General features: G+C 37.1%; 1 protein-coding gene across 6 annotated transcripts in view; it reads left to right on the top strand.

The window, feature by feature from the left end:
- Positions 1-25029, top strand: part of sdk2b (sidekick cell adhesion molecule 2b) — a 328267-nt gene that overhangs the window by 44587 nt on the left and 258651 nt on the right. The window contains exon 1 of one of the 6 annotated variants that reach the window (XM_089122339.1): positions 9983-10333. The exons of 4 other annotated variants lie outside the window; for them this stretch is intronic. Coding sequence is in view for 1 of the 2 variants with exons in the window: in XM_089122337.1 (XP_088978463.1) it covers positions 10255-10333 (79 nt within the window). In the remaining variant the exon portion in view is untranslated. Of the gene's footprint in view, positions 1-9982; positions 10334-25029 lie in introns of those variants that run through there. One more of the 6 variants, XM_089122337.1, reaches the window with a different exon arrangement.

Here is a 25029-nt window from a genome sequence, read left to right as displayed (position 1 = left end):
GACAAACACATTCTGTTACCAACTCATATCTGATAGCGAGATCACACATTAGAGAGCATGATAGCCTCTCTCTGTTGTTTACACACTTTGTATTGTTTGCATTTGAAGCTTCTGTCGGTTAATTAATATTTGTAGGCTTGTGCAGAGTGTACATTTGTCAGTGTAATTAATGGCTATTACAAGAACACAGAGTGCTGCAGGAATGAGTCCTGAAACCTGGAAAGAAAAGAGTTGAAATTCCTGCATTGTCCCGAAGTCAATGGCTTTTTGAATGGGCTTTTAGTTCATTGCCTAAAAGAATGTCTGTTATTAACACAATCTCAAGATATTTTTACATTCTACTCTAAAATATTAAACACATCAGTAATACCCCACTTTTACGTTGCTTGAAAAATGCGAGTGATGTTAAAGGAGAAGGTTTTGTACATTTGGAGTGCTGTGAAAAAAAGACAAAAATCAGTGTTGCCTACACCATGTTATCGTCTTTTTAAAATTCGCACCCTGTTGACTTATATGGGGCAAGTTCTAAACCTGCTTTTAGCGTCTTAACATCCTTGATTTGTCATTACGAGTGCACAGCCATGTGAGTGGTGTTATTAAGAGTGACCACAGTCAATCTGACTGCAGTAGATGTGAAAGATATTAATAAAAATGATGTTAATTCAGCCAGCTCACATACCTGTAGTTACTTCCTGTTTTCGGTCAGTCCACAGTAGTCGATTGTCGAGTTCGCGCTTGCAATCATTGGTGTTCCAGACTGATCTCATGAAATGGCGTATGTATGACATGCCAATTTCGTATTTCCAATTTTGGCGTGCTATCAACTTGCATAATCGCTTTTCAGTTTGTTTATGAACGCCGTTGACTTACTGTTAGAGTCTTCCCCTACCATCCTAGAAAAAAATAAATAAAATATCGCTCCCCAGATGTAGATCTACATTTTTCGACGTTTCACTCGGACATTTAACGGCGTGTACATACACGCGGAATCACTCAGACATTTAACGGCGTAGACATACACGCATGCACGCGGATAGCTGATAACACGCCACTTGACTTGAAAGTGCGGTGTATGTTTAAGCAAAAGTCATGATGTCATGTTGGGTGTTCAACATCTGTTTCGAATGAACTATCCATTTGAGCTGATATTCTAAGAACACCACACTGCCCCGTCATCCACTGTTGCTTTGTTACCAATGATCGCGCACGTGCGCGAACTCGACAATCAACTACTGTGGGGTTTCGACCGAAAACAGGAAGTAAATACAAGTTGGCTGAATTAAAAAAGAATCATTTTTATTAATATATTTCACAGCTACTGCAGTCAGATTGACCGTGGTCACTCTTAATAACAACACTCTCATGACTCTGCACTCGTAATGACAATTCAAGGATGTTAAGACGCTAAAAGCAGGTTTAGAACTTGCCTCATTGGAACCAGGTTACTTACTTTTTTAAGTTAAACCAACAATATTTTTTTACAGTGTACAGAGGCTATCGTGGAAATGAAATCTTGTCAAGTCAAAGAGAAAATTAACTTCTAACTAGTTTGCTTTTACATTCTTGTTATGTTCTTGCAGATTATTCTAACTCAAACTTTCTAACTGGTAGATTTATGTATAAATAAAATAAATATTGAAAGAGTTGTCTGCAGCGTAATGGTGGTGATGCTGATTTATGCCACCATGGTGCAGTTTGTTTACATTTTTACTTCTGGTGATAGTATTTAGGCTTTAAAAATCACAGCGATTGTTGGTTACAGAGCTTATTTTCTGGAATAATCCTGGAAAATGGAATTAAATCATGTTGGCTTTTGTTAAGTGAACCAGGGTGATGCTAATTCCGGGCTGCCTTCAATGGTCACCAGTCTTGGAAATCAGTCAAGGCAGTAGTTGTCCAATTGAGTTTATAGCTTATTGGTGTTAAAGCTAGAGCATGATCATTTGAAAGGCTGTCCGGGGGTGATATTACTGAGTGTTGGATCATATTCAGATTCTGCATGTTGACAGGCAAACTGGCGCAACCCAGTTGTGAAGTACAAAGCACCATTCTGCATCACAAGAAAGATTCAAAATAAACTAGCTGGCTGTGTACAATATCCTTTCACTATTTTTTTCTTTCTTTATCTCCGCTCGAGCTGTAATGAAAAGGCATGGCATTCAAGTTTTCGTATGTGAACAAACAAGACTGCTCAAGGAGAATTCAACAATTTTCAGCTGCTTTTTTCCTTGTCCTTGAGTGTAGGTGTGTACGTGACAAGTAACTGCGAAACAATGTTGAATTATATAGCGATTTTGATAACATTATAATCACTAAAAGGTCAGTTTGATACCAGAAGTCTCGTTCTGTAACATACAATCAATACTTCTGTTTTCTAAACAGTGAGTGTGTTATCGAATGACTGAATGCCTGGTGGTTTGATACATAGGTTGAAAAGCATTGCTGGTGCTCTAATTGGTCCACTTTGGGAATGGAGTTTGCGTTAACGGGACATAATAGCATAATAATGCAGACCCTGGGTAGATGCTGCTTATGCACCGTTGGCATGAGAAGCTCTTCCAGCCCTCTCCAAAGGGCCCTTCATCCTCTCTCACACTCGACTCATTTATTCCTGCCATTCTCACCTCAATCCAGAAGGATTCATGGAGCATGCTGATAGAGCATTCCCTCAGTCCTGCTGGAGACCTCTTTCTTTGCTCTCAGGAAAGGAGAGATATTGAAGAGAGTCATTTGTAACTGGCAATTTTCATGCCAATTTATTCAATTTAATGCTACTGATGTGTTGTTTTTGAAAGGTTCTTTTTAGATGTCTGATATATCAACTCACTATTATGTGATTAATTAGTTTATTTGGTTAAACACAAAAGGATGCATTTTAAATAGTGTTGTTGTTGCTGGTTTTATGCAGTTGTACAGAATAAGGGATGACGCTTTCAAGCTTCAAACATAGGTGGGAAGCACAATAGGTATCATAAAAGCAGTTCATTTGACTTGTGTGCTGAATTCAAATGAAATGAAATGAACATGGATTGATTGATGGATTCTTTAATCCTTCCTTCTTCATCCATCCATTGACAGTCCAGTCACTCCTCACTTTGATTGCACTTGTGCAAGAATAAAAAAAAATCACTTTATTGACTAGAATATTCTTCTGAAATTCACCGTTTTGTGCTCAGCCTCACGTGTTTGGAACAATGCATGGGTAAGTAAATAGTTTTTTGTTTGTATGTGTGTGTGAACTATTCCTTTCAGCTTCAAAATCACAGCATTTGCTGTCCCTCCTGACTAATGGCCAGCCTACGTGCCCTTTACTTCTCCCTAGGGGTATGGAAAGTTTCCAGCCTTTGGCACTCTTTCCTTTTTGATAGATGTCTTCCTGGGTGCTCCTGATCGGATGCTCCAGACCCGGGTTCCATATTTATGAAGCCGCCACTTCAGGATTGTCATCAATAATGAGCGGCTACAACCAACCTTTCAGTCATTACATGAAAAAATAAAATCCGTGTCTGAACTCGGGCGGCACAGGAAGGACTGTAATGAGACAAAGCACTGGGATCCGCTGGGAACCTGAGACACATCGCCTGGGCTTGATTGACACGATGTTTGCTGGCATCTCGCTGTCCTTTATACAAATTCAACAGATGGTCTCAATGAGGTCAAACACAGCACTGATTTAGACTCTACATGGCCATGTTTTCCCTTGCAATTAAATTCAACATCAAAACACAAGCTTAAGTGTTGTTTCTCAGTGCGGTTTAGAAACCTAAAGAGGGAGGAAAATAGTGAATACAAGAGAGAAATATCTCCTTGGAGACTGAAGGAGCTTGGGTGGAGAAGTTCTCCCAAACCAAAGAGGAGTGCCTTAAATTGGAGCACCTATTTGTTTGTGGATGAGAGGTACATCATGGAATGAATACGCCTGAGGGGAAAAAAAAAACAAACAAAAAACAAATACAACATTTAATTAGATGTAAAGGACTTAGAGGAACTGTGTCCTTTACCACAGACGACTGTTCTCTTAATTGCAACCTTATTTTTTTGATGATGTACAATATGACTTGATTTTTTTTTTTGTTATAAAATGTATCTCATTATTACATGTTTTTCTCTTTTTTGCACTCTGTGTAAACTTCCACAAAGTAAGCAGAGAAATGCAATGAACATTAAAATACACACTATTTTCGGAAGTATACTGTGGGCCAGATTTATTAAGTTTGCTTCAGCGCAAACCCTTTTTTTGGCATTAAAAAAACCTACTGTCGGGATTTATTAAAGACCCACAGTGAGAAAATGCTGGAAAGTGTTCATCTCACACTAATTTGTCCTGTTTAGTAAATCTGGCTCTATATTAATAAATTGACCTAGGGTGCTTTGAAACACTGTGCATGATCCCATTTACTTTACTCTAAACCATGGAAACTGCTTTACTCCTTTACTTAGTTTAATTGTTGTCTGTGGTAAATGTCATAAGACTATAAAAACTGTCAATTAACTTTAAATTGTATTGAACCCAACATTTATTTAAGTTGAGACACTAAAATCAAAAACTGTTTTTTTTTTTTTTTTTTTTTTTTTTTTCATGCATCTGTCGATTTTGAGATTTTTGGTTTTTCATAAAGTGTTTTTTTTTTTTCAGGCTAGTGAAAAGAAAACATTCCAAGTACACTTTTATAGCACTTTATCTATTTACGTCTGCAGATTTAAATTACAGTACATATCTTTAAAGACCGTTTTCTCAAAAGTGAGTGAAAATTTTCCATTTTCCACTCAAGTACCCCAAATTTTTGTTTTATTCTTATCTACATTCTGAATGGTTTTATTTTGGGGTTCGATTATATATCATTTGCCTGGTTTTATTCCTGAAAAAAAATGTGTTTTATTTAGTTATTTTTTCTCCAAAATCCACTCTCTAAAAAAACTTGACTGGAAATTTAATTATATAATGCTTCATTTACATATTTAAACATACAATTTTTAAATAACTTGTTATTCCAATTTTTTAATTCTTAATGTAATCAATTAACTGGGGAAGTATGGTGATATCTCTTTTTTTACCATGGTGTCTGAAGTACTGTAGTCGTTCTCTCTTTGTTTACTCTCTTCTGCCTCTTTCACACATAAAATATGAGTTTATCTTCCCCACCTCAGACATTCCTCCACTATGTCTTCTACATTCTCGCTCTCTATTTAATAATCCTAGGATATACTGTAGATCATTGTTTTTGCAGTATGTCTCTGCAGAGAGGTGTAGAGAGCGTTTTTACTGCCTAAAGGATGACAGGACTCATAAAACCAGATTCACATAGGAATTTAACAAGTCAATAGTGTTCATTAAAATTAATGAATAGCAAAGCTTTGGCACCAGATGCCAGCTTCTCAAAGTCCTCGGTGGTCACAGAACGCGACTCAGCCATCCATGGTTTTCCCCTAAAGTAAGGACAAAGCAAACACAAGATGTAATTTGACTTTGAGGGGACTGGCACCAACTGCCTCCTGCTTTCTCATGGTAATTTATAATCTCAGTCGTCGACTAAATATTAGCATTTGGCATCTCTAGGTACGCATATATTAAGAGGAAGCCGGCCAGTATGCTGATGTTGGTGGTAATGAAGGTTTTGAGGGATGTACTATGATTCAATAAGCTCTAGCAGACCTAGGGTCTCTCCCTGGTAGATAAACCTGATTTTGTCAACGTGTTCACCAACAGGACGTGAACAGGTGAAAGGACTAGAGTGTACAGTCATTAGCCTGAGCACAGTTCAATTAAAATCCCAAACAGATGATATTGTCAGAGATTGGATGTAATCCAATTCAATGAGAAAAAGTGCCCAAATTCATCAGAGCCTGGGTTAGGAGTAAGCGTGTGTGGTTTGTAAATAAAAAATGTTGTGTTGAGAATTCATTTAGAACTCCTGAGTTAGTGTATATTTCATTTGAAGTATTGGGCAAGGCTTACTGAAGGACTTTTTTTAAGCAGCCAATAGGCATTAGTTATGTCACAGCCATTAGTTTGCTAGTTAGTTGTATGGTATTTGGGGTGCAGGACTTTCTCATTGTAGAGGTTTTCTATAATCTATGAAGTGTAAGATGAGTCATCGATATTTTAGCTCAGTTTTGCCAGAAAGTAGCCTGACTTCGTCATACTCATATTCAAGAGAGAATATGAGTCTGAAGCTCCTCCATTGGGCTTTGATTATGAGGCGAGTCGTAACTGAACCAGGAAAAAAAAAAAAAACCCTCTGCACTCAATTGGATAGTCGGTAGACCTACAACCAATCAGAGCAATGTAGTAAGTCAACTCCTTTGCATAGCGCAGTTTTCAAATACAGAACGTAGCCTACTCTTTTACTTACTTCTCCATGAGTGCCACCAAAGGAGAAACCACAACGGCCACAGGCTTTTCATTACGTCCCATCTTCTTAACGACCCTCAGAGCCAGCTGATAAGTTACACTTTTCCCGAATCATGTAGGAAGGACGCCAAAAATATCTTTCCGATCGACAAATGCCTTGATTGCAGTTCTCTGTTTGTCTATTAAAATGTATGCGCTGTCGATTTATTTTACAAAAGACGCGACAGGGGAATCTATACATCTCAATTCTCCAGCTGCAGTCATCTCTGAGGGAAGACAGTTAAGCGCTCTTTGATAACGTGATGATTACGTCCCTGCAGATCATCTGTCCATCATTGTATAAAGCCCGCCCTGGCAATTTGATTGGCCCGTTCATTTTTTGCCAGATCATAATTACTCCTCAATGGATCGAGTCCAGACCGAACTTCCCGACCAAAAAATATTGTGAAAGAGAAAGACGAAAGAGAAAGAGAAAGACGGTAAAGTTTAAATGTGCATTTCTTCTAATCCGTGTGCGTGCGTTTGTGCACATTTGCAACGCATTCTCACCCCAAGGCGTCACCTTTGACCATGCTTCAATATTTGACGTTTTAGGCACCCTTTAGGACGCCTATCCTACGGCGTCATCTAACTGACGCTAAAGGAAAGCGTCAGTTAGAGGACGCGGTTAGGTTTAGGTGTGGGGTGGGGGTAGGGTACACGCGATCCTAGGGCATCATCTAACTGACGCTAAAGGGCGCCTAAAGCGTCAGATATTGAAGCATGTTCAAATGCTTCCCAAGGCGTCAGTTAAGTGACGCCTTGGGGGTGAGAATGGGCTGACATTTGTGTGTGTACAGTCTATATATATATATATATGTTCACACACAGAGAAAGAGAGAGAGAGTCTTGGATTGCTCTGAAATGTTTCTCATTAAGCAGGCTATCATCACCAATAATTTCCATGCAACCTTATTAATTTTTCAAAGCAGATATTGAAAGCTTATTTCCTCTAAATCTCATTGTTTAATTCATATGTGGGTGTCAGCGGCAATTCAGTCTAGGCTAAGATTCTCTACTTACTGTATAATGCTCTCTTGCCTCTTTTTTTTGTATTATTAATGGAAAAATTGTCATCACACACTTAAAGCATGCCTTCTCTTCAGATGTGTAAGTATAAAAAAACGTGTGATTATAGCTCCACTCGCGTGATTTTATAAGTGATAATTTTCACCCTGTGAAACCTTTTTTTTTAATCTCAGCTCTCAAGTGCTTATTGACTCGCCTAAATCAGTGAAAACAGATACCATGAGACTCAAATATATTAAAACTCATTCTTTAAGACATGCTCGACTGGTCTTGAGATTCCTTAAATTCTCTCCTGCTATCAACGACACTTGAACAACCCAACACTGTATTAGCTGAAAATCAAGCTGTGAGGGACTGAGCTGAACTCAAAGCTACAAGTGATTGCAGAAGTTTGTGGTTAGTGGTTAAGAGCACTATTGTCGTGGTATTAGTTGAGGGTTTAACACAGTCATTCAGGAGGTGGAGTGGCCCTATTGATCCCTGCAGCTCATCAAGATGATTTTTATTGAACAGCAAAAAAAAAAAAAAACTCTTCTAAGTGTGAAAAGAGGTGTGCTCCTTTCTTTCCCTAACCCACTCTGTACGGCGACATGCACTGGTCGAAAAATACATTTAAGACCTGTGGAATATGTAGGCCTAAAACTCAATAGCCTGTGGTTTTTGAAAGTGCTAAATAGAGCACATCATGGATTGATTCACGCCGAGCTGTTTTCACTGTGGCCTTTTCACTCCATTGAAATATCCTATTAATTTTTTTTAACACGGCCCTTTTGATTAGGCGGCCTTGAGGGGGATGAGTTGTTCGGCACTCTTTTCTCCGTACGTCTTGTTGGATCCAGTCGACCACCAATAGTGGTTTTTCATTTTCACCAGTCGATGTTTATTTCTTGAGCAGTGGTTCTCATACAGTTTTGTTTCCGAAATGAGGATTTGTTTTCATCATTCGGGCTGAAATATATCACTAACCACCACATTGCATTGCATTGGCAAAATACATCGCTGTGAGGTCAGTATACCGATGCATGATTGCATGAGGCATAGCATGATGCCTGAGGCTCTGTTGAAATTCTCACTCCGTGGGAAAGTCTGGCGGATTGTTTCGAGGCTATAATCTTTTACCCAGATGACTCTTGTACCCACTTCCAAGGCTCAGGATGGGCCGAGAGTGAATGTAATAGATGGGTCTGATTTGCCAATCTGTTGAGAGACCTGTGCTATTCTGGGATAAAGCGTGATAGTCCATTACTCAGATTGGAGACAGATAAAAGCCTGTTCTCGGGGTCCAGCTGTTGGAGGCATTATGACAGCCTAATGCAGTTCACATTGTGAGCATCCAGCACAAACAGTAGTCGCGGCGGCCGAGAGTCCCTCATTTGGGTTGAATCAAGAGTGTAGATGGGCTGGTAATTGCTACAAGCTGCCCACGACGTAGAACAGTTGTTGTTATAAAGACTTTATGGGGATAATCACAATCTGTGTGTCGTTAGAGTGCTAGTTCGTGTCTCGCATGAACAATTCCAGGTGGACTTTACCAATGAAAAGCTAAATCGGGGAATTTTACCGAGGTATTTCGATTCTGGTCAAGCTGGGCTAACCGTGGCACTCTTGATGTCCGTGGCCGCCCGCATTACCCAAAGTCTCATTTACAGCAGCGAGCCACAAAGCGGATTTTCCATAGGTGGCTGCTCCGAACAACTCTTCACAAAACACAGCCGAGGTCGATTCAGAGGGTGAAGAAAGGCTTACAACCACCCAGCGAGCTCTTAAATCCAACCATATGGAGGAGATTGGTTCTGTCCCTCCTCCTGTGCCCAATCTTTCATATGTGGCACTGCACCCTGACTCTAAAGCTCATGCTAAACCCACCCAGGCTCATCACAGCCCCAGGTCTGAAAATAAAGAGGTGGAAATGCACACAAACACACACTGATAGGGGACAGAACTCAACCAGGTGCAGACCTAAATGAGCCCATTCATCATGACAGCGAATTTTAAGGTAGAAGAACATCGAAAAGCAGCAAATTCCTCTTAACAAATGAGAAATCGTACATCCTTTTTAACATACTTTTATATTACATTTTTTTGTTTCAGCACATTCTATTCACTCTGCCAGATGCGCAGTATTCATAAACTGTCCCTGAAAAAGACATTGATCACTGGTTACTGGATATAGTCGAAAGAGAAGCAAGGAATTTTCCTCATTGTTTGGATTCTAAACCACATTTTTTTTTTCTGTAAGGAAGTGGGCTTTACAAGCTGTTTTAGGCCTCGCTTGGTTTTGAGGCTTCGGTCGGTGAGACATTTACAAGGGGACATGAGCTCAAGCTTGCAATTTTTTTCTCTCCATATATAGTCAAGCTACTTGACCACAAACCAAGGGCAGACGAAGAGTCTGTGGAAGGACTGGGTGCGGCCACCATTGGTTTGCATGCGTAAGGATACATAATGCCTCATGTGATTAAAAAGATGCCATAGCTTTGGGCTACTTTCGTCGTAGTGTCACTTTAAAGTTGGTGTGAAAATGTACCCCTTTATCTTTTAATGCACATTCCTAGGCTTGTGTGTGTGTTTGATTTGGCTGTACATAGAATTCCAAAATAAATATGATATATAATCAATACGTTTTTGACAGTTTCAGTCACAATTGACCCTTTTGATTGACAGGCGTTCTGACCAATCAAAATCCGCAATCCGCCATTTTGTCTGACAAAGCAGTTGGTAGATTAACGTTGGGGGATTTGAACTTGAAAAACGGAGTGTACTTCCTTTTTTCCTTGGTTAAAACAACACTTCTTATGTTCATTCATGTTTATTTGATGCTATAAATTAACTAGATGGAAGAGATGATTGGTTCAAGAGCAGCTTTACAGCGAGCGATCTGCCAGACATACTACAGTAAAGAGCCACAAAATGGTATGTATTGTTTACATTTCTTTAAAAAAAATGACTAAATTTGAAAGGTGAGACTTTGTTTCATATTAAAAGTAAGTAAGTAAGTAATTCTTTATTGTTCAGCCTTGGCTTTGGTCTTGTCTTTGGTCTCGCCATTACAATCACAAAACAATTAACTGCACACAATACATAATACCTATAGGATTAAAATAAGCACATTTCCTCCCTTTTATTCAAAAGACTTATTGCATTTGGTACGTTTATATATTGCTTTAATCGCTTTTGGTGTTCTCTAACGACGACCTGATGGTAATAATTCAAATACATGATTCAAAGGGTGTGATGTATCTCTTGCTATAGTCAAATCTTTCCTCTGAACATATATATATATATATATATATATATATATATATATATATATATATAAAACAAATACATTTCTTAAATGTAGATTGACTGTAATTTATCTACTAATTTTGAGTATCTTGTATCTTAACAACCTACAGTTTTCAAAGTAGCTTCCCAGTGCTGTTCCCGGATGGGGAGGATGAGGTGTGAAAAAAAATAAAAGAAAGATGTAGAAAAGCAAGACTGTTGTAGATAGAAAGTCAGAAACATGAGGGGAGGAGGGTATGTCTGTCACCAGACATCTGAGCGCAGACTGTGAAAGAAATCTAGAGCGCGGAAAAGAGAATGAGGGACGAGTGTTCGGGGGACGGATTAAAGTGCAAAACAGGATCAAATGTATATGAGAACATTCTAGAGCGCCTGTGACAGTTATTAATCACCAACGCCCACTTATCAACACAAGATGCATGCTGAATTCCAGCAAGCATTAAACTAAGTGCTTCAAACAAGGAAAGACCCACTTTTCTAATGCTCCGTCGGTTTTGGTCTCGGCAGGGTTGCGCTTGCCCACTGATGCAGCTTTTTAAATCCAATCAGACCCACATCGCATCACAGACGGGTAGAAAGTGGTAGACATCAACTTTTATCGTAGCATTTCTTAAGAGCAACGTTTCTCTGTGTATCCCTCGCCAGAAAATGACAAGTAAACGTCGAAGTTATCTGTTTGGGTAAAGAGAAAACTGGGTTGGAAATAGAAGACGGGCTGCCAGAGCTGACTGGGACTGGCTCTGTTTCCCATCTTTGCAGACACATTCTCAATTTCTAGATGGAGCACTTTACAAATGGCATTATAAATTCACTGACTTTGCAAACGAACCTACATTAACTTCATTCTGTGGAAATGGATGCTATGGCATAAGGTCAGCCATGCGAATGCTATTGATTTAGTTAAATAGTTAAGCTAATATCCGGTAAGATGAATTTTAGACAAACATTTACTTTTACTTTTTCTATTTTTGCTCTGCCATCGAACATAGTTTTAAACAAAGCCAAAGCAGAATCTGCAGCATGTCTTCTTGACCAACACACAGTTTCCTAAATTGAACCGTGTTGTTGATAGAGTTGTGACGTTTGCGAACGAACCGATTCTTTTGAACGGCTCATGAACATGAACGATGGGAGCCGAGTCGCGGCAGGAGGGGAGCCGTTCTTTCTGTCGTTCTTTTTTCCTATGCGTGTTTTACACAGATGCACATCAATTACCTCCTCAGTTACAGGGGAAGGGGCGCCCAGCGCAGGGGTGATAGTTGTGCACGCGCGTGCATCTTTTACATTATCTTTTATAACCCTACGTGCCTATGTCATTGGGTTGGAGCGGAGCCAAAACTTGTGCACGCCGCCATCACATGGTTACTCCAGTTTTTTTTTTTTTTTTAAAAAAGCCATAAAGTAAGGAACTGCTTGTATTTATTTACATTGCATTTTGTGTTCATGTTAATGTTATTGTATCTACAGTATATATTTCCAACTTTAAATATTTTTTGTTTTTTATCAAAATGTTCTTGTGGTATTGTATGAAAAACATAAGTCAACAGCTTTACACATACACTCACTTTGTACTAAAGGTAAATACAAAATAGTGATGTCACATTCTAAGCAGAGGGATGTTGTGCAACCCTTTGAAATATAGCCCACACGTGACAAATGAGGTAATAATCAATATTTCAGAATAATTCAAACTCAGATATTGATGCGTGATATCTGAGTTTGAATTATTTGACTACAAATCTCACCTCATCATTCCTCCCAGTGATTATACTAAATATTTAAAAAGAGCCAAAAGAGCCATTCTTTTGAACGGCTCTTTGAAAGGAACGGATCGCCAAGATCCGGATCCCCTCAAAGAGCCATAAATCCCATCACTAGTTGTTGAACGAATTGGATAAGTTAATGATTCAGTGTCTTACTCATAGGGCCTTCATGCGATTTCTCTAATCGGATAGCTATCCGATCGTAAAATGAACTGGTCCAAATTCTCTCTGAAACACTTTTGAGACATATTTGAACTCAATCACTCAAACCACTTCAGGTAGGACAGGTGTAAATTCTAGTGGTTGTTGTAACCTTGTACTGTATTTACTCCCCCCAAAATGTTAAAAACAAAAAAGTGTGAGAGAGGGTGCTATAGGATATGCGGCATTGCTGCAGATGAATAGCTGATCTCTTCATCATGAAGACACGCAAACTGAGGCCAATTACATCAGAAAGTAAATCTGAAAGTAAAATGCAGATGCTCACAGAATCATTTGAGTCTAAATCTTTGCATTGCTGATGCCGCTCTCTCTGCTATTGTGGTCTTTGATCTTGAAATTAGCCGATGATAAATAAAATGCATTTGCTTTCGTTGACATGAACTTAAATTTACATATAGCGCAGGAATCGAAGATCTGCTATAGGGCTGGGTAATAAATATCGATTTCTCGATATTAATCGATTCTCATTTTTACGAACCGATATCGATTCTTAAATCTCAAGAATCGATTAGTCATCCTGTTTCATTTGAATGAATGGAACATTGTATCGCGGCTGCACGCATACAAAAAAAAAAAATCGCAATAATCTTTGTCCTTTCTTACTGTTGATATGAAACAAAGTCTCAATTTTCAAATTACGTCCATTTTCTTTAGAAATTCAAAAATATAAATAACGCTTTGGCGCTGTGGCGTGAGATCGCTCTGGCGCAGCTCAAGAGAAGCAGCAGCGCTGATCTCTCTTCCGGCTTAATAATACCAGTCACAGCGCGAAATAAACATGAATGAGCATCTGAAACTGTGTAAAAAGATTAGAAGAGTACAACTTATCGAAATCCTTATCATGTCACATTGATTCGCTCAATCAGCGTTTCAACCGTGGACGTCAGTTAAACAGCTTGTAATCAATGATGTGTATCGTCATATTTACCTCAGAAAACCCACATCAACTTGTTAGTCAGCTAGAAAAAATAACTCTAGAGAGGAGCATTTTGCTAAATATATACACCATATTACATATGCATTATAATCTTAATGTTCTTCAATAATTAATGCATATTTGAATAAATCTGGCAAGTTTTTATTTCGCCTAATCTTCTAATTATAAAAATAAATAAAAGTGTAATTTAAGTGATTCATTCATTATTACCTTCATATTAGGCTAATGAAGCCTAGTAGGCTACAACTAGACTCCCATAGTTTAAAGCATTAGTTAAGAGATTTGATTTCCTTGAGAAAATTTGCCATTTATTGTAACAGATATCCAAAATATTCAATATTGAATCGAATCAGAATCGAAATTGAATCGAATTGCAAGCTTGTGAATCGAAATCGAATCGAATTGTGAAATTTGTGTCAATACCCAGCCCTACTGCTTTATGTTCGTTTTGCAGAGACACTTGTATGTGGCCAAATGTAAATGGAGCCGTTTAAAAAATCGAATCACTATCGATCAGTAAAAATAATTAAATCAATATGTTTCTGAATTGTTTAGTTACCTGCTAGCACAACTATGTGACTTGTAATGAAATCTCAACCATTAATGCACAAAGAGAGAGAGAGAGAGAGAGAGAGAGAGAGAGAGAGAGAGAGAGAGAGAGAGAGAGAGAGAGAGAGAGAGAGTTAGATTTGTTTTTGTTTTTTTGTTTTTTTGCTCTGTAAAACCTTTTCAGTTGGTTAAACTTAGAAACAAAAGTTCAAAATCTGCATTGTTACTTCATGTTTTTGTCTTAAAATCACGAGTAAACTCAACTAAACAATTAAACTTTATTTTTTGAAAACTTATAAACTTGAGTTCAAAATCCCAAATGTGTCTTAAGGAACTTAACAAGTAACAAGAAATAAGAAACTGAATGGAGCAATCATGTTTTACAGAAGTTTTTCTGAAAGTGTTTCAAATATATATATATATATATATATATATATATATATATATATATATATATATATATATATATATATATATATATATATAAATATATATATATTAAAAACTAAAAAAATAAAAAATCCACTTCCAGTAGAACTATTCTGCCATGAATGTTTCTTTTTCTCCAAAGGTCACTGTCTATTCAAGGCCTCTGTATGCATGGTACAATGCTGCTATAGGATGCTTCACAACAGGCGAATGGACTGTTGAGGGCGCAGGTCAGGGCTCTCTGAATCTATGAGGATCCCAACACAAATAAATAATCAAAATCTGCATTGTTACTTTAGTTGTAATAATCCCAGTTCCTGTCAAAAGCAATGCATTTATGCCAAGAGGCCATATTTGAGATTAATAATGGAATACAAGTGTTTGCCTTGTCGTTGATGGCATAATACAGACTTTTCTATGGCTCCTCTAGGCTGCACTTCTTCTGTCAACAGCCGAGTCTCTAACGACAGCTGCGGCTGCACAAGTTCTCAGACCTTCACAAAACGCCAATCATCACCTCGCTCTCTCTGGGAACACGTTCTCGCAAAATATCCCGTCCAACTGGCTGAAGCTTCCTCCGCATCCTCCACTTCTTCTGCTGGCATCTGACCAGTCACTCTCTCTAAAGTGAAAACATACGGCGTGACCTCTTTCCCTGTCCGTCCCAATGCCCGACTTACTTTCAAGCCCTCCCAATGGGAGGCCATGAGTAACTTCATTTTTCAGCCTACTGTTCTGTCACCTGATACCCTTGAAGGGATTCTTCTCCCCGGAGTGTGTGTGTGTGTGTGTGTACTGCTTCTGCTTCTGCTTCTCCCTCCCTCAGGTTTTTTTTTTTCCTTTATCTTTTTTGTCTGTGACTGAAACCAGATGGAAATCTGAAGGGCCGCTTTGGCCCCGGCATGTTCAGGTCCTCGCACTTTGACACAGATGTTTCCTCTTTTTCTTCTTTCAAATGGGATTGATTCCTCCAAGACCCCAGTTACTCGATAGGCCAGTGTGAGATGGACGCAGGTGTGGGAGGATAATATCTGTGTGTGAATGTCTGGAGCAGTTTTTCTGAGCAGTTTAAAATAAACTGAATAATTTGAAGTTTGTAATGTAGTTGATGAGGAAAAATACAATATATTTGACTCCCTACTAAGTGGGTTGGTAAAGTCACAGTTCTGCGTATTTCAGAGTGAAAGATTATATTTAACATTAAAAATGGCTTGCCGAGACTTGATTTTTGTAAATTGGGAATTTATTGAATCATGAAAAGTCTGCATTTTATTAAGTATTTTAGAGTTAGGGGAAAATCACCAATGAATCCATTTGGAAAGCAAATACACTCACTGTAAAAAAAAAAAAAATCGAGGTTTGGTATCACAACATTTTTTCTTTTGTCAAATCAACTTAAATAATTTATTTAGTTCAGATAACTTATTATTTTGAGTTTCTGATGATTAAATCAATCTCCTTCATTGTATTAACTCACCTTTTCCATTTCAATCAACTTAAAATTATAAGTCAACCAGGTTACTTAATTTTTAAGTTAAACCAACAATATTTTTTACAGTATATTGTTGGTTTAACTTAAAGTTTTAAGGCAACCAGGTTACTTCATCTTTTAAGTTCATTGAAATTGAAAAATTGAGTTAATACAGTGTTGATTTAATCATCAGAAACTCAAAATATGATGTTATCTGAACCACATACATTATCTAAGTTGATTTGACAGAAGAAAAAACGTTATGATAACAAATCATGATTTTTTTTTTACCGAGTCAATTTTTATTTCATGTTGACTATAAATATTTAATGTGTAAATGCATGCACGTATTCAAAACCATAAAAGATGCATGTTTACAGCTTCTTCAATATACAATACAGAATCAGTCAATTGATGTTAATTAAACTAATATTTTAATTAAATTGGTTTTCATTAGTGAGTTTTTGTATTTAAAAGCCCTATTGACTAATATGCTAATTTGTTTGGTTTGTTTCATCCGTACCACTGGCAATTGGTTTCATAATCACGATCTCATTTAATATTTCTCTCAGGTTAAACACCATTTTGAAGTGGAGCACTGCGAAATCTATTAATGACTCAATATGAATTTTTGAACATGAGCAAACTACGTAGATACATCATTTTGAAGGTTGTCTAATGAAACTGGTTTAATTAAAAGGTTTTATTAGACTACAATAAGACTGCCAAAATAATGTTTCATTTGGTGAATATCTCTCTTTCTCTCACTCTAGATGTGTTCATCTGTGCTAGAAATATAGGACAAATAAAACATCAATCAGACGCTGTTGTTGCTACTTCTAAAAGCTTTCATGAGGCGTTCGAGGCTTCGTTAAGCACTTCAAAGAGACCATCATCTGCTCAGAAGAGACTGTGACATATTTCAGACATTTTTCAAATCCATTTCGAAATAAAACCGTGTGCGTTGACTCTGAAAGCATTATTGCACTGGGAAAATGAAAAGCCAACTAGCTGAACACAGGCCGTGCCTAATCATAACGTAATATGTTACAAATTGGTAGCACGCGCAATGACAGACACTTGATTTGTTTGCCATGGTGATGAAATCGGTGACATGTGTCTGTTACCAGTGGATTTGGTTGTTTTTACTTTCCCTTAAAATAAGAGTTCACTCAAAAATGACTTCAATTTCTTCTTAATCAAAGCTTCCATATGGTTTCAGAAGATTTAAAACTCGGCGCATAGACTACTTTTATGACACATACTGTATGTGGTTATTTTTGAAGCTTGAAAGTGTCTTTGTGATTGCAAGAAAAAAAAAATGTCATCAAAACATTTCATGAATGGAATCAAATTGGATTTCACTCAGTTTGGAGTGACAAGGTTGAGTAAATGATTTTAACTTTATTTGAACTGTGCCTTTAAGGTAGCGAGAGACTCTCCACAGCAGTTTTGCTGTTTCCAGGTAGACAAGGTCACATCCTTAAAGCATTTTTCAAAGAGCTGTTGTTAATTGAAATTTCAGAAGTGGCCAACTTAGCAGAGGTCACTTTGTGACTTTGAAGGAAAGCTCAGCATCGCCTTGGCCCTGCTCCAATATAGTACAGCCTCGACCCCAGTAGGCTCATAATGATACAATAGTAGTGACGTGGATTGGACAAAAAATACTACCTGACTGTGACTTATATATATATTATAAGTAGTATGGTTCCATATTAATTCTGTATTAAACATTTAATAGCTTAATTTACTTTAAAATAAAAAATTGATGTGCAAACATCATATTAAACTTTTAAAAGTAAACAAACATGTTCAGATTTCCGTATTAGAATGACGTTAATTACAGATATCAGTGCACAATTTTATTCAAACGTTGTAACCACTGAATCAGTTCATTCAATTATCAGCATAAATCAGCAGCTTTAACATTAGTCCTGCCGGAGAGTGCCACACACAGCAGTCAGGCACGGCTGGTTTGGCCCCGCCGTTTTGACGTGTAAAAAATGTTTCTACAATCTGTTCAGCACTAAAAATTACACTTCTGTTTGCTTTTTTGTGCTGATGGTTTGCAAATAACTAGCCTATTTAAACACACATAAAGAAACACTTAAAAATAGTGAAAATGGAGAAGCAGAAAACTATGTTGATGTTATGATTATGAATATTAACTTTTAGGAGAAGGATCAGTTTTGTGTAATTAGTCACTAGCTTACTTTATTTTTGACTGATTTTAAGCCAGTCATTCTGCAAAAATAAAGCATGATATGAGAGGCCACAGTATATGATATTAATGAAATACTTCTTATATACTTTTGATTTTTATATTTTTTCACTCTTAAATGATGCTGTAAGTCATATATCTTGTTGATCATGGCGATTTTTAAATAGTTGCATTTATTTATTTATTTTCCTTATTTTATATAGTTCTTAAAGGGATAGTTTACCCAAAAATGAAAATGATGTCATCATTTACTCACCCTCATGTCTGTCTTCTGTGTAACACAAAAGACGATATTTTGAAGAATGTTGGTAACCAGACAGTTGACGGCAGCCATTGACTTCCATATGAAAAAAAAAGAAAATACTTTGAAAGTCAGTGGGATCCTGGTTACCAACATTCTTCAAAATTCTTTTGTGTTCAACAGAACAAAGAAACTCATACATTTTTGGAACAACTTGAGAGTGAGTAAATGATGACAGCATTTTTATTTTTGTGTGAACTATCCCTTTAATACAGGATGTGCGAGTTTAATTAATAGGTATTGTGAAGTGAGACTAGGTGTTTTGTCATTGCTTTTGCATAAAAAGAAAATGCTGTATATTGACCAATGAGCATTTTGACTGGAACTTTTTGTTTCATAAATGTCGCACATGAGCCGTGCGTGGCCATGAAAATTTATAAGAGATTATGGTTTCTCAGATTCAGTCTTTATAATTAGATGTGAGTAGAGGGGATGTGTAGTGTGGTAACAAATGCCAACATCTGCTTATTTTCTATGTATCATCCCTGACTGAAGCTCCTTGGCAATATTCATTACATGCTTGGCCAGAGATAAGACGTCAATGGTGGAGAAAGCAGAGGAAGGGACATGTTAGGTCTGATCTCCTGAATGCATGCATGGCACAAACATAAAAATGACAGTAATGGAGGGATATTAACTGTGAGGTTTTGGGGGAACAGATACCAATGGGTATTATTAGATGAAGAGATGTGCTTTGCATTAGCTGTGGACAGGGGCCGAGGTTAGGGTGGTGTGACCCCTGCTTGTAATCCTATACCCATGCTCTGGCAGGACCCTGTGAACCTGGATACCATTACTAATTCTGCACTGGCCATCTCTGACTGCTGGAAATAGAACAGGTTATAAGCTCTACAATGCCTGGGATCTACTATCTAATATGAAATATAATTTAAAAAAAAAAAGATTTCAAATAAATGCTGTTCTTTCAAACTTCCTATTCATTAAAAAATACTGGGGAAAAAAGTATTACAGTTTCCACAAAACAGTAAGCAGCATATAAGTTTGTTCAACATTGATGATGATAAAAAATTCTACTAATTCTATGCTGATCTTTATAAACGATTTTGTATGTTTTTCTTCTTTATTTTTATACTGTATTGTTTACAAAGATTTGTTTGGGGAATATTTTAACATGGAAAGCATTTTGAAAGTACATAAAGATCAAGACAAAATATTTAGTGCTATTATAAAATTTGTAAAAGCAATAGGAATAGGTTGGGGAATTTGAGTTATTTGAGTTGAAGTTATTATTATTATTATTATTAATTTTATTTTAATTTTATTTAATTATTCACTTAATTATTTTTATTTATTCTTATTTTTTATTTTTTTAGATGCTAATTTCCACACGCTTATTAGTGCTTCACACTCCAGTCCAGTTGGTGGCGGTAATGCACCGAAAGTTGGTTTGCCAACTGCCATAAAAAGCCATTAGAAGAAGAAGAAGATTAGCTTGGGGTTCTAGACGGTTCTAGAAGGTAGGCCTAGTGTGCAGTGCTTTACACGGTTCATGGCGTTAGGTGGCGTCCACAGGTGGAAGGACACCACTATCCCTCCGCCGGTTTCAGGTGTGTGCCAGAGGCGAGTGCTACCGTCGAAGATGTATCTATTTCATAGACAGTTAGGCTGTGAAAATATCATCTCGGCATCGAGAATGAATTAAAAAAAAAAAACAGAAGCATGAGAACGGTTTGTGGGTGAAATAAATTTGTCAATATCACTCCGCTGTTTGCTCCCGCTTCTAAAGTGGTTATTTCAAACGCGCCTCTGTTCATTGAAAATGTGTTAGGCCTAATTGTCAGAAAACTTTAATTAAACGGTTTAAAATGTAATAATCCTGCACTTAATCATGTGATGTTTTTTTAGGAGACAAGTATGATTTCTCCTGACAAATTACTTTCGTTTAAAAGATGGCGATAGTTCGTATCTATTTGCAATAGCCTACGGAGAGTTTGCGATCTTTTGAATGTGGAGAGTTCGGACATAAAAAAAACAAAAAAAACACATGCCTTCAAAAGAAAACTTAGGCAGAAGGAAGCAAAGATTAATGGTGTGACCGATGAATAATCAGTGCCTAAAGATGTGGAGTTAAACGGAATCAAGAGGGGAAAATTCAGGCTGGGATGGAGCTCCGGTGGCTGAGACGTGTAAGGACAATGGATTGGAAGTGAGTGAGTACGTTGTGAGTAACTTAAACCATGTTGATAATGAAAAGCCGAGTTGTAGTAGTGTAAATGGGACTGCAGCAGTTGTAGAGGAACAACTTGTAGTTGATTGTGTAGTAGGCCCACGCTTCAGTAGTGTGCAGTGTGCTAGAATGGAGGAGGATGATGATGATGATGATGCCTCTGATATCATGACACAGAGTCAGGATGAAGAGATTTTGCTGGATTTGTCAGATCTAAAGCTATAATGATGATTTGTACTGATTTATTTGTAGATCAGATAAATCAGTTTTCTTCAAGACACCCACAGCAATAGAGGTAATGAGTCTGAATGGGGATTGTGGTGTAAGGGAGAATATAAGTCATGGCTTTAATGTTAACACAGGAGTTGTGATCATGTTTAACTCTACTTTAAATGTAAAAATTTCTACATATGACATGGAAGTGGAAATAAATAATTTTATTTTTATTTTTTGTTAATATGTATGCCTCTAATGATGGGACAGAAAGTGTTCTTTTATTTGAGAAATTGGGTCGTGTTTTAAAAGCTCTGAACTCTGGAATTGCACTTTGAATTTCAGTATAGATTGAAATGTTGAAGAACCTCACCATAAATCAGCAATTGTTTTATCTGATGTGGTTAAAAGTTTAAATATGGAAGATATTTGGATAATTAAAAATCCATTGCTTAAACAATACACTTGGATAAAAGTCACAGATGGTGAGTTCATGCTGCCAGATTGGATAGATTTTATATTACAAATGATTCAAGAAACCGAGTGGGTAATGCTAATATAATTCCAAATATCATTTCAGATCACAAAATGATAACAATGGATTTTGTCAACTGTCGCATTTTAAATGAAAGTAAAATAAGTCTGTATAGGTATTTTAATAATAAACTTTTGCAAGACAATGTTTTTTTGCGCACATTTTAAGTTGTTTTAGGAAACATGAAAAATGCAAGAAATAAATTATGATGATATAAAACAACGGTGGGACATTGGAAAAGTACAAATTAGAGTTTTCTGTCAGCAATATTCTTCATATTCAAAAAGGACATTAAAGACCAGGATACAGGACTTGGAAAATGAGATCTCTGATATTGAAGATAAAATGATGGCAAGGAGTGGACTGCTCTTTCAGAGAGAAAACTTCAGTTAAATTCTTTATTGTATGATAAAGTGAAAGTCGCCCTTGTTAGGGCACGTTTTATCCAAACCAAAGCCATTGATGGACCCACAAAATTCTTTTTTCAATTTAGAACGAAATAAAGACTAATCAAAGAAATGTGATGGTGGGTTTAAAAAAAAATAATGGTGTTGTTACCACTTGTCAAACGAGAATAATTGCTGTTTTTATTCTGAATTATACTCAGCCAATGTCACATCCTGAATGTAAAGATGAATTATTTTCATGTCTTAAGAAGTTGATGCAGCTGGAGGTTATTGATTTGCCAATTACTTTTCAAGAAGTCACAAAAGCTGTAAAAGATCTTGCTTTAGAGAAAGCTCCTGGTATACTGTAGATGGTCTCCCATCTGAATTTTATAAATGTTTCTGGCATGTGATTGGAAAGGATTATTTTGAAATGCTTTTAAATTCAATACAGACTTGGTCTTTACCTAAGAGTTGTAATAGAGCGGTGTTGTCTTTGTTACTGAAGAAAGTTGATTTGTTTTCTTTGAAGAATTGGCGACCTGTTGCGTTAATGTGTGTATGGATAAAAAATTTATTGCCAGTAGACTTAATAATTATACGAGTGTTTTAATCATGAAAGAATAATCGTATTGTGTGAAGGGGCGATGTATTCGAGATAATTAGATAATATCATAGATTATGATTTATAATGCTTTAGGTTGATATCTCTTGATCAAGAAAAACCATTCGATAGAGTGGACCACGCTTACTTGTTTGATTTACCGACGGTTTTTGGTTTTGTAGATGGTTTTATTTTATGGGTTAATTTGGTTTTATTTTATGGGTTAATTTATTGCACAATGATGCTGAGTGTATGGTCAAAATAGCTGGAGGTTTAAGTGTTCCTATAAAGGCACAAAGGGGAATTAGGCAAGGATGCCCAACTTTATAGCCTTGCAATTGAACCCTTATTGTATAAATTAAGAGAGCATTTGACTGGTTTGCATATTGAGAGGTCAAGTTTTTTAAATGATGTGAAATTATCCGCCTATGCCGATGATGTAACTGTGATGATTTGGAACAGTGATGAGATTAAAGTGGTTTTAGAAAACCTTAAGTGTTATGGAAGAGCATTATCAGCGAAAGTTAATTGGACAAAAAGTAAGGCGTTATGGTCTGGTTCAGATAAATCAAATGTCCCACATCCAAAGAGATGGATCCAAGTTTTTTGGAGTGTTTTTTGGTTCTGAGATATAGAAGGGGACAAACTGGGAAGGACTATTGGAAAGTATGTCTCTGGTTATCCAAATGGAAATGGCTAATTCTCTAGCTGTCCTGTAGGGGAAGGGTCTTAATAATAAATAATCTTGTTCCTTGTTGTTCTTATTGATGGCTGTATTGGACCCCCTTCTGCTGTCATTAAGGGCATTCAGAGATGTCTTGTTGACTTATTTTGGACAGGTCAGCATTGAGAACTGCTGGACTTTACCTGCCTCTTCAGGAAGGAGGGCAAGGTCTAATTGACATGTAGGATTGCTGCTTTCAGAAAGCAAGCTGTCCACAGTCTTTTGAATGGGAAAGACGTCAGTTGGGCTGATGTGGTCTCTTGAGGAGTGGAGGACGATTGGGACTAGACTGCCAATTGTCTTTAGTGAATTTGAAGGATATGGCACTAGTTGAATTAGCTCCTTTTTATAAGACAGTTCTAAAATCATGGAATGTCTTAAGAATTGTTCGAGAACAGGGAATTGTAAGTGGATTGTGGCTTAAAGAGGAACCTCTTCTTTGCAGTCCTGCAATACCTGTGAAAATCTTGAATTCGCATTCACTGCAGGCTGCTATGGGGAAAGCTCTGATTATAAAAGTCGCTCATCTTTGGAGGAAGAGTGATTGGTTGTCTTCTCGGGATATTGCCGCAAAGCTTGGCATTAAATCACTCCGTAAAGCAGAAAAAAATAAAGACTGAAATTTTATCTGTAATTCCATCAACATTTACAGAGTTATTGAAGGAGGAAAAACAACAGCAATGTATTACTAAGATGGTTGAATTTCCAAATTTAGGAGTAAGAGCAGCTGTGGAGACAAGGAAAGTTATTGAGTTTTAAAACTCCAGAACTTAATTTGTTCTGTGATTCTGGAAAGCAAGCACTGTATCATACTCCGTGTTGTAGTACTCAAGACTCAGACTTTTAATGGTCTTGGTCTTGTCATGGACTCGTGTCCATTTGGACTCGGAATTGACTCGTACTCGAACATTTTTTTTTTTAGGACTCGGAATTATTCCCGAGTCCACTCGAGTTCAATTAAAAATATTTTTCATGATTATTAATGTATGTTGATAAAATATTTCTTTAAATTGATTGACACGCCCAGTGATTGGTGATTTTCTAGTGCGCAACTGCGCATGACAAATTGTAATAAAATTACTTTTAACACCACCTACTATGTGGCCTTTTTACCCTAAACTGATCATATTTTTTAAACTCTTAAGCAAATTCAGTAAAAAAAAAAAAAAAAAAAAAAAAGGATTTCTCCAAGTAAATAAAAGTAAATTAGGTAATCAACCCTCACTGGTCTTGGTCTCGACTTGGACTCGACCGTCTCTGGTCTCGGACTCGACCGTCTCTGGTCTCGGACTCGACTCTCTATGGACTCGGTCTTGACTCGGACTCGACTCTCTCTGGTCTCGGTGTCGACTCGGACTCGAGTGAGGTGGTCTCGACTACAACACTGATCATACTTGTGTAAAAGTGATGCATTTTGAATCATTACAATTAGTTTCAGACTCTAAAGGATATAAAGGGATTTGATATATCCCCTAAAGGTAGCTGGAGGTCGTTATACAAAAGTCCTATTGACGAGAACTGGGGACCTCCAATGGCAGATGATACATGGAGTAATAACTACCAATAGACATAGGGCACATATCGATCCTACAGTAAAGGATGAACGCCCTTTTTGTTTTCAGTCTGAAGATGTGCATCACTTATTCTTGCAGTGTGAAACATTAAAGCCAATGTTTGTATTGTTGGAAGAATGGAGTAAAAAAATAATTATGAATTTGCGTTAAAAGGTTTTATTTATGGGCCTAAATACAACTATCAAATTAGAAAAAGAGATGTGC

Source organism: Pimephales promelas, chromosome 17 (genome assembly GCF_988280905.1).
Source record: "Pimephales promelas chromosome 17, fPimPro1.hap1.1, whole genome shotgun sequence".
In the NCBI taxonomy this organism is placed as follows: domain Eukaryota; kingdom Metazoa; phylum Chordata; class Actinopteri; order Cypriniformes; family Leuciscidae; genus Pimephales; species Pimephales promelas.
This window is presented reverse-complemented; position numbering and strand designations above follow the sequence as displayed.